This window comes from Oncorhynchus tshawytscha, linkage group LG23, assembly GCF_018296145.1.
Source record: "Oncorhynchus tshawytscha isolate Ot180627B linkage group LG23, Otsh_v2.0, whole genome shotgun sequence".
Classification (NCBI taxonomy): domain Eukaryota; kingdom Metazoa; phylum Chordata; class Actinopteri; order Salmoniformes; family Salmonidae; genus Oncorhynchus; species Oncorhynchus tshawytscha.
In genome coordinates this window covers 12,973,050-12,983,437 of record NC_056451.1, presented here as the reverse complement: position 1 = coordinate 12,983,437, position 10,388 = coordinate 12,973,050, and the positions used below count along the sequence as shown (strand labels likewise).

Here is a 10,388-nt window from a genome sequence, read left to right as displayed (position 1 = left end):
ATGGTTTCTGGATTCACAGTAACAAGCCTTTATTAATAGAATACACACCTGAATACAAATGTGACTGTTTATAATTTGGCTATAATACGGCGTCCGCCTTCAACAAAGAAAACTATTTGAGATTCCACTGGGTATGACGAGAAATAGTGAGTGACTTTCTCCACACTTCTCAAAATATTAAGTGATTCTGTAGTTAGATGGTAACTATGTTGGCCTTATTTGGATCTTTCCTGTAAAATGAGTCATTTCAGATTGGTTGGGGACATCATTTTTCCCCATACACCTCTACCTCGCACAGTGCCAGGTACTTCTCTCTGCCTGGGAGAACGATAGTGACATAGTGTCCCTCCATGTTACATGGAATATCCATTGGCTGCCCTTCTCTCATCTCGGAGATCACAGCACACCTGAAACGCACACATACCAGTAAGTTAGAGCATACTGCCAGAGGTTTTTCCTGATCATGAAACCTGCAATCATTGATGTGAATTCGCCACAACATCTCCAAAACATGACTGCTGTGGATCATCTAAGCCAAGGCTTCATGAATCATATCTTCTCACAGTGGATTGGTCGTGCCGTTGTTCTCCAGGGAGTTTCCAATGCGGATCTCAGCCCCGTTGATCTTGTGGAGACAGCAGTCCCCTCTGTTGGTGATGGTGACAAAGGTGACTTGGTATGTGTCCAAAAGGTCCACTCTCCACCAGGGGTTGGTCTCTGCCTCCGTGTGGCTGCAGGAGCCAGCATGGTACAGTGGGTTACGCTTCCTGTCGGTGGCATTGCTGGCAGCACCGTGGTTGTCATACTGGGAGGAATGGACCTCTATTCCACCGGAGACTAGATTCTCTGAGGGGGACACAACAAGAGTTAGGGGGGGAAACAGTGCCTTCAGAAAGTAGTCATACCCCTTGATATATTCAACATTTTGATGTGTTATAGCCTGAATTCAAAATGGATAAAACAACATTTAAAACATGATAATCTACACACAATACCCAATAATGACAAAGTGAACTAAATGTTTTTATTTTAACGAATGTATTTAAAATGACATACAGAAATATTTCATTAACCTAAGTATTCAAACCCCTGAGTCAATACTTTGTAGAAGCACCTTTGGCAGCGATTACAGCAGTCAGTCTTTCTCGGTAAGTCTAAGACAGGGATCATCAAATTAGATCCACCCGTGGGATGATTTATTTTAAAAATTCAGGGGGCCGGAACATAATTACAAGTCATTTGAAAAACTGCAAATTGACCGCAGGAAGTATAAACATATGTTTAGTTAAAATATATTTTTAAACCATGCGAACATTTGTATACGGTCACAAATATCTATTATGCGTGGGAATACTTTGGAACAGATTTCCAAAACTAAAATCACTTTGAGCTGATTTGCTGGTATTTTTACGGTGTTTTATGTCAACTAAATAATAATAATAATAATATATACAGTACCAGTCAAAAGTTTGGACACACCTACTCATTCAAGGGTTTTTCTTTATCTGTACTATTTTGTACATTGTAGAATAATAGTGAAGACATCAAAACTATGAAATAACACATATGGAATCGTGTAGTAACCAAAAATGTGTTAAACAATTCAAAATATATTTGAGATTCTAAAGCCACCAGTGTCTGGTGGAAAGCAGACTGGACCAGGTTTTCTAGAATTAGGTCCATTCAATGTATTTTTTTATTCAGAAAAACTCTGTCAGCGATTGGGTGCAGAGATGTTGCGGAACGGAGTTTACTCAAAAAGTCAAGCAAAAATTCCAAATAGGAACATACATACACACTAGCACATACAACAACCACTTAAGGCACCAACAATCACGGACAGAACAGAAATGTATGCCAGAGAGTTAAATAAGGAACATGATATGGGAACACCAGGTGTGTGTAATACAGACAAAACGAAACTGAAACATGGATCGGTGGTGACTAGAAAGCCGCTGACGTCGACCGCCGAACACCACCCGAGCAAGGAGAAGGGCCGACTTCGGCGGAAGTCGTGACAAACTCCCCAGTTCTTAACCATTACAAGCATACCCATAACATGATGAAGGCACAACGATGCTTGAAAATATGGAGAGTGGTACTCAGAAATGTGTTGTATTGGATTTGCCCCAAACATAACACTTTTTATTCAGAACAAAAAGTGAATTGCTTTGCCATATTGTTTGCAGTATTACTTTAGTGCTTTTGTTGCAAACACGATGCATTTTCTATTATATTTGTATTCTGTACAGGCTTCCTTCTTTTCACTCTGTCAGTTAGGTTAGTATTGTGGAGTAACTACAATGTTGTTGATCCATCCTCAGTTTTCTCCTTTCACAGCCGTTAAACTCTGTACCTGTTTTAAAGTCTCCATTGGTGTCTTGGAGAAATCCTTTCTTCCTTTCCGGCAACTGAGTTTGTATTGAGTGGGTGTATTGATACACCATCCAAAGTATAATTAATAACTTCACCATGCCCAAATGGGCAACTTGTTAAGCAAATGTTTACTCCTAAACTTATTTAGGCTTGCCATAACAAAGGAGTTGAATACTTACTGACTCAAGACATTTCGGCTTTTGTTTGTTACTCATTTGTTTTTGTTTTTAAACGTTACGGGATATTGTGCCAGTGACCTTTTTTGTTGTTGTTATCCATCTTAAATTCAGGCTGTAACACAACAAAATGTGTAAAAAGTCAAAGGGGTGTGAACACTTTCTGAAGGCACTGTAAGTGGAATAGACTGCATTTACACAGGCAGCCCTATTCTGATATTTCTGTCCCAGTCACATCAGATGTTTTCACATCAGATCTTTTTCAGAGCTAATCTGATTGGTCAAAAGACATTAGTGAAAAAAATATCAGAATTTAGCTGCCTATGTAAACACAGCCTTCGTGACACACAACAAGGGTAAGCTTGCATTTTGCAGACTATGTGGGTAACTTACCAGGCACTGTATCAACGGGACGTTGTGACTCAAATGATATTTTCTCATGATCAAATGTCTCTTCGTCTGTATTGTTTTGATTATAGGTCTCTTCTTCGGGGGAGAAATAGAAGACGAGAAGTAAGGGAAATCAATGCAACAGCAGAGTTGAAACTAACACATGTCAACTCATTTCAGGTCTAATCCTAATGCATGAAACTTGAGGTAAATACATCAATTTGAAGTCAGGATTCGGCCCTCCAAGAATCAACTGTGTTGAAATGTAATTGACCCATTGAGTTGGTTAGAGGGAGCATTTGTCCCAAAGCCTGTTTTAGCATGTGCAGCACCATTGAGGACTTTCACCATTTTGAAGTAATCAACTGGGTAGGACTTGCTATGGGTTAAGGAAGGGTCACAGTAGGTCAGTAGGAGGGTTCAACCAATGAATTATACTCCTGAGCAAACATTCCATAACTGCAGGTGGCAGTACATCTATCTGTTCAAACGTTACACATTCCAGCAAAGTAGGTAGTGGTATGCACCTTTTCAGTTTATTTTGGTACTGCCAATACACTCATAGAAGTAGAAGAAGAAGAAATGGACTACTTTATAATAGGGACAGCCCTCAATGGCGCTGCCCATGCTCAGAAAAATGGCATGGTGAATATGGAATATTGTGTCAAATCCAAGCCTCTGGTTAAGGATTTCTGGTCCTAATTTTAGCCTGGAGGATACTGTATGATTGGATGTAGGAGTAGCTGACCTTTCCGAATAGCAGGCCTTCTGAGGGATATCAGAAGATCCCACAACCAGGCCAGGTTTAGGTTTGGAGCTGTAACTGCTGTCTCGGGGGCAGTTGAAGGCAGGCCTGGAAAAAGGAGGACACAGGGAGAAAGGGAGTGGAGTAAAAAAAAATGTATATCGGTAAACGATAATAAAAAAGGCATCTGCTGGAGAAGGTGCACATTCTGAACGATGGAGCCCATACCTGCCTGAAAGGTGCTTGCTTGCACTTCCACCTCACACAAAGTCAAGTACTTCTCTTTTCCTGGGAGGAGAATGTTGACATAGCGCCCCGATATCCCACCGCACGGAAATGTCCTGCTTTGCCCAGCAGGGATGTATGGAATCCTGGCACACCTACAGGCATAGGAATCTTGAGCATTGTTATGTGTTACAAGATGATTACAGGACAAACAGTATTTGCTCAAAATAAGGGATCAGGGACGAGTTTCCTGAAAGCTTAAAGGGGCAATCTGCAGTTGCTACATCCATTTTGGGATGTATAAATTAATGATATGTACCCAATGATTCTTGAAGAACATATCTTAGAAATGCCTCATGAGCTTAGTTCAACTGTCATAGCCCATCAGAACCAAAAAATATAATCTTGTTTTATCCAATGTTCTTAAACATAGTAAATTTAAACAAACTATATAGCCTCAAAACATGGTTCCAACTATAATTTTGATATCATAGCTGGTCAGTCATTGTATCCATAGCTACAGTTGAAGTCAGAAGTTTACATACACCTTAGTCAAATACATTTAAACTCAGTTTTTCACAATTCTTGACATTTAATCCTAGTAAAAATTCCCTGTTTTAGGTCAGTTAGGATCACCAATTTATTTGAGAATGTGAAATGTCAAAATAATACTAGAGAGAATTATTTATTTCAGCTTTTATTTCTTTCATCACATTCCCAGTGGATCAGAAGTTTACATACACTCAATTAGTATTTGGTATTGCCTTTAAATTGTTTAACTTGGGACAAATGTTTCAGGTAGCCTAAGTGAAAAAATCTGTCTGTAAACAATTGTTGGAAAAATTACTTGTGTCATGCATAAAGTAGATGTCCTAAACGACTTGCCAAAACCATAGTTTGTTAACAAGAAATTTGTGGATTGGTTAAAAAAAAGTTTTAATGACTCCAACCTAAGTGTATGTAAACTGCCCCTTTAAGTCTGATTAAATCCTCATAGTTGATGAGTTATGGAGATGGCTGGGTTGTTTAAGGGAGAGTTGTGTTACCGGGATGACACATAGTGGGTTGTATAGCCAGCCAGAAGTTGTGTTACGAAGATAACTCACAGTGGGTTGCTATTGCCGTTGTTGAACAGTGAGTCCCCAACGTGGATCTCTGCTCCACTGATCCTGTCTGAGCAGCAGTCCCCTCTGTTGGTAATGGTGACGTCGGTGACGTTGTGGGTCTTGCTCAGGTCCACCCGCCACCAGGGGTCGACCTCTGCTTTCGTGTGGCTGCAGGACCCCTTCAGATACCGGTTGGTCCAGCTCAGGTCAATGGCATTGTTGGCATCTCCAAACATGTCCCACTGCGACGACTGACTGGCTATCCCGCCAGTGGCTGCATTCTCTTCACAGAACAAACAAGATTAAAATCATGGGTTTACAAATGGTTCATTGTCAGTTCAAGATGCAGTACATAGCTGTACTAATCAGCGATCTCAATGAAAACATTTCTCAAACAGTGTTGCATTCTCTATAATACAACAAACGTTTTTTTTAAAATGTATATTGTGTTACCATATCGAGTCGTATGGTCTGGGCATAGAATGTCTTGCCCTCTCTTCATATCTTGCACCCTCCTGTCTACAGGAAACATGACAGTACATAAAGGTTTGAGTCACAGGCTTTGAACCCACACTGTTAAGAGACAGTTAACCATGGCTTCAAGTCATCTAATAGCTACCATGTAGGCAAGTGTAAAAGGTAGTTGTTGTGAAATTGTTAGATTACTTGTTAGATATTACTGCATGGTCGGAACTAGAAGCACAAGCATTTCGCTACACTCACAATAACATCTGCTAACCATGTGTATGTGACCGATAAATTTTGATTTGATTTGATGTCCAACAATAACACATCAGAGATATAGTAACTAAAACCCTGTACATACCAGAGGAAAGATGTTCTTCCATATCTGTAAAAGGACCAAGAGATTTGTTGTAATTTAGAGGAATAGGTCAAGTTTGAACAAATGTCATGATTTTCTCACCCTAACAAGCTTCTAAACTTAGATGAAGTGATCACATATTGCCCCTTCCGTTAATTGATGACAATACCATATAATGTCTGCTCCTCACCAGGACGGCTGCCCACATTCACCTCCACCTCACACAGTGACAGGTGTTTATTGCAGCCCGGCAAGAAAACGTTCACATAGCGACCCTCGATCCCACTGCACTGAAAGGTCATGACCTCCCACGCGGGATATGAGGAGATCACAGCGCACCTAAAGAAGGAAATCGAACAAAAACACATGGTATAAACAGGCTTTTGATCTCAAATCTTAAACACCAAATGCGCTCTGTGTTATATTTGCTCATGAGGCTCCTCACAATGGATTGCTGTTGCCATTATTCCGCAGCGAGTTTCCAATGTGGATTTCAGCACCATCGATCATCTCTGGATCAACGTCTTCAATGTTTGTGACTGTTATGGAGGTGACGTTGTAAGCTCGCTGCAAGTCCACCCTCCACCATGGGTTGACTTGGGACTTGGTGCGGCTGCAGGATTTGTCTTTGTACATGGAGAGGCGTCTTCCATCCACGGCATTGTTAGAGCCCCCCATGTAGGAGTACTGGGAGGATTGGCGAGTCGTTTTCTTTAAGGCAACATTGTCTTTAGGGAAATAGAAGGTTTACACTTACCAATGTAGTACAAAGATCCATTAATTTATATAACATACTTATGTGGTATAGATCTGGGTTTACCTGTAACAGGAACAATTAAGTTGAGTTCTGAAGCTTGAGTTGGTCCCATTTCTTCTTATAAGACACAATGAAACATACATGAGAGTTATAACGTACAGGTCTTATCAACCATTTATAGCTAATAAAAAAGGAAAACTACCACACAAATGGATCACCATCAAAATATGTATCTCTATATGTGTTTGATCACACTGTTAGGTTATTTTCTTCCAGGTTTTGATACGTACCAATAGGAGCAGGATGAGCATTCACCTCCACCTCACACAGGGTCAGATATTGCATGTATCCTCTGAGGAACACATTGACATATTGCCCCTGCATCCCGTGGCATTGAAATGTGGTGGAGCCCCCTGCGGGGATGGAGGATATCAACGCACACCTGGATGGAAGAGTAAGACATATTAGGAGGAGGTGGATTCCTCATATCCTCTATCCTTGCCTCCTTTTTAAAACCCAGTTGTGGAATAAGTACAAAACAGTTATACTTGAGTAAAAAAAAAAAGAAGTAAAAGGGAAAGTTACCCAGTAAAATTATCTTTACAAGTGTGTGAATTGAACCATTTTGCTGTCCTGCCTGAGTACTTTTGGGTGCCAGGGAAAATGTATGGGAGTGAAAAGTAAACATAAAATAGGAATCTAGTGGAGTAAAAATTGTCAAAGGCATTTGTACTAAAGCTACTTTATGCAACTGTCAAAACCCATTGGATAAAAAAGTCCTTATGGAGGCACCTTGAACCTTCTCCTCAATACTATTGAGAAGCAGGTGAAGAGATAGGATGTGAGGAATAACAGAATTGTGACATAGCCCAGGTAGCCTCCATAGCCTGGGCATACAACATTATTTTCCTCTAATGCTCAAATGTAGGATGAAGGGCAGTGCCATACCTGGGGTTACTGTTGCCATCGTTTTCCAGGGAATTTCCAATGCGGATCTCAGCCCCATTGATCCTCTCTGCTAAAGTATCTCTGTTGGTGATGGTGACGGAGGTGACTTGGTAGGTCTCCAGCAGGTCCACCCTCCACCAGGGGCTGGTCTCTCCCGAAGTGTGGCTGCAGGAGTCATATTCGTAAGTTGGGTTCCATATTCCATCAATGGCTCTTTTTGCAGTGCCTCCATAGGATGTGGATGATTGGGCTGCTTTGCCCCTCAGAGCAACATTCACTGTGGGCCAGAAGGAGAATAGTGAGGATAGCTATTCAGAACAGAGATGAACCATAAATCATGTTACCATCTGATAATCGCCATACATGTTATAAAATCGTTTTTAAATACTGTATTTAATTAAATATCCACATTTGAAATAATGACACTATTTCTATGCGTTAACTTTACATATAGAACAATAGAAAATAGATTCCCATAGAACCCAACAAGGTAAAAGCGTTGACCAACCTAATTCATCTTTAGAGCACCTTCCCATTCCCAGAATCCCCAGCAGGGAGAGTATAATTACGTCTTTCATCTTGCTGACAGAAACAAATAGGAGAGGTTCACAGACTAACATCAGCAGATTCATTCTGTTCACCAGACAGTTCTTTGAAATGTCACAGATCAGATAAGACATGTGACTGACACATTTTGCAGTAGGCTACTCAAAATAAAGTTATCATGTACATTTGGGAACTTACCGTGGAAGTAATGCGTTTGCATGCTCTGCATTAGAGGGGATTCCTTTGGGTCCTCAGGGACTGGCAGAAATGGATTGAACATAGGAAGGGTCCATTGACCTCTGAGTCACTATGTTTGCCATGTACAAAGAACTGTTTACTTTTCAAAAGTGGCAAACAAGACTGTGCCATGGAGCATTACATATACAGTGCCCTGACACAGGCATGCCACATTTAGTCATCTTGTACTTTTTTAAGTATGTTCATAAGACATGATGAAGCTTCACAGACACACTAAGACGGCCTTGATTGCTGTAAAAGCTCAGTGGAACAACCTGGTGACATCAAAATGGCCACTGCCCTGTCATCATGTACAGTCCAAAACCACCTCTAAATCAGTCCTAAATGGTGATATAAAACTAATTGTATATTTTGCAAAAAAGATGTGCTAGGCAGGCCACTGAACACCACTGAATAAATATAGCAGCATTTTAGAATCACGGTATGCAGTGTCCTTCACCCACTACACTCAGATCATTACACACGGTATGCAGTGTCCTTCACCCACTACACTCAGATCATTACACACGGTATGCAGTGTCCTTCACCCACTACACTCAGATCGTTACACACGGTATGCAGTGTCCTTCACCCACTACACTCAGATCGTTACACACGGTATGCAGTGTCCTTCACCCACTACACTCAGATCGTTACACACGGTATGCAGTGTCCTTCACCCACTACACTCAGATCGTTACACACGGTATGCAGTGTCCTTCACCCACTACACTCAGATCGTTACACACGGTATGCAGTGTCCTTCACCCACTACACTCAGATCGTTACACACGGTATGCAGTGTCCTTCACCCACTACACTCAGATCGTTACACACGGTATGCAGTGTCCTTCACCCACTACACTCAGATCGTTACACACGGTATGCAGTGTCCTTCACCCACTTCATATCACAAGAGGAAGAAATGTTTGCAATACAACAGCCCCATCAAATGGTTCAAAAGAGGAACTTCATTTCATCTCAAACATTGGTGGAGGTAAAACAAAAACAAAAATCAAGTATATGATTTAATAACTGTGTAGGTGTGTTTTTGGTTTTACTATCCTTGTGGTGACCAGAAATCACAAGGATAGTAAAACGAGGAAAAGTTGGACAAGTGGGGACATTTCTCGGGTCCCCACAAGGAAAAATGCTATTTTAGGCTTAGGTTTAGGGTTACAATTAGGGTTAGGGGTTAGGTTTAGGGGTAGGTTTAGGAGTTAGGGTCATGCTTAGGTTTAGGGGTTAGGGAAAATAGGATTTTGAATGGGAATAAATTGTTCAGTCCAACAAGGATAGTAAAACAAACGTGTGTGTGTGTGTGTGCGTGTGTGTGTGTGTGTGTGTGTGTGTGTGTGTGTGTGTGTGTGTGCGCACATGTGTGTTTGTGCATGCACACGTGTATGTAGATGACCAAGATTAGTGCTCTGCTTGGCATGTTCACCGCCCCCACCATCCCACTGAAGAACTACTCAACTGAGCTGGACATTGAGGAGAACACAGACATCCTTCTGCTCAGTCCAGTGGACCAAATGCTGTCTAATATAAATATGTATTACATATGCTTATCATGTTTTAACTATTGTTGCCCTGTTAATTAGTCATTGACAACATTCTTGCTTTGAGTAAAATGAATATGTAGAAGATATCTCAGGCCTGTGTATGTGTCATCTGATAATGTTTAACCTGTTTTGTCCACTACAGGTACTCTCAATGCAGCATCCATCACTACCTCCAACTGCGGAACTCCTCTGCGCACTGAAGCCAGTGTCAAAAGACAAGGGCTTAATTTGCACTGCCTCTAACCAGCTCTGCTGTAACACCAGTGGCTGCAACAATCAAACTCTGAATGGTAAAATACCTGTGTCTATTACCTAAGTAATGTTTGTGTTTCCAACAATGTATTTGATGTGTTCATTTCAGCTGTCATTGTTTGAAGAAATACAGTATATGATCGGATTGTGTCTTACATTTATAGGATCTTAATTTGAGACAGTTTGCTACAGTGGGACAATCATCCTACAGCAACAGGATATGGTAATTATTATGTAGATTATAA

The 10,388-nt window shown here is 40.9% G+C and overlaps 1 protein-coding gene across 5 annotated transcripts; it reads right to left on the bottom strand.

Annotated features, from left to right (window-relative positions):
- Positions 1 to 12: 12 nt before the first annotated feature.
- Positions 13 to 8,400, bottom strand: LOC112222930. Of its 5 annotated transcripts, none has more exons than XM_024385797.2 (15): positions 8,291 to 8,400; positions 8,055 to 8,128; positions 7,547 to 7,823; positions 6,889 to 7,040; positions 6,662 to 6,715; positions 6,287 to 6,569; positions 6,011 to 6,180; positions 5,845 to 5,868; positions 5,472 to 5,537; positions 5,019 to 5,301; positions 3,916 to 4,067; positions 3,691 to 3,795; positions 2,946 to 3,038; positions 564 to 846; positions 13 to 407 (listed from the first exon to the last, which is right to left on the bottom strand). In XM_024385797.2, the coding sequence occupies exons 2-15, from the start codon at positions 8,122 to 8,124 to the stop codon at positions 266 to 268; spliced, it is 2,154 nt and encodes a 717-aa protein (XP_024241565.1). In that variant the 5' UTR covers positions 8,125 to 8,128; positions 8,291 to 8,400; the 3' UTR covers positions 13 to 265. The 5 variants fall into 5 exon arrangements, with proteins under 5 accessions (XP_024241565.1, XP_024241568.1, XP_024241569.1 ...); XM_024385800.2 differs by having other exon boundaries at positions 2,946 to 3,035; XM_024385801.2 differs by having other exon boundaries at positions 6,032 to 6,180.
- Positions 8,401 to 10,388: the final 1,988 nt, after the last annotated feature.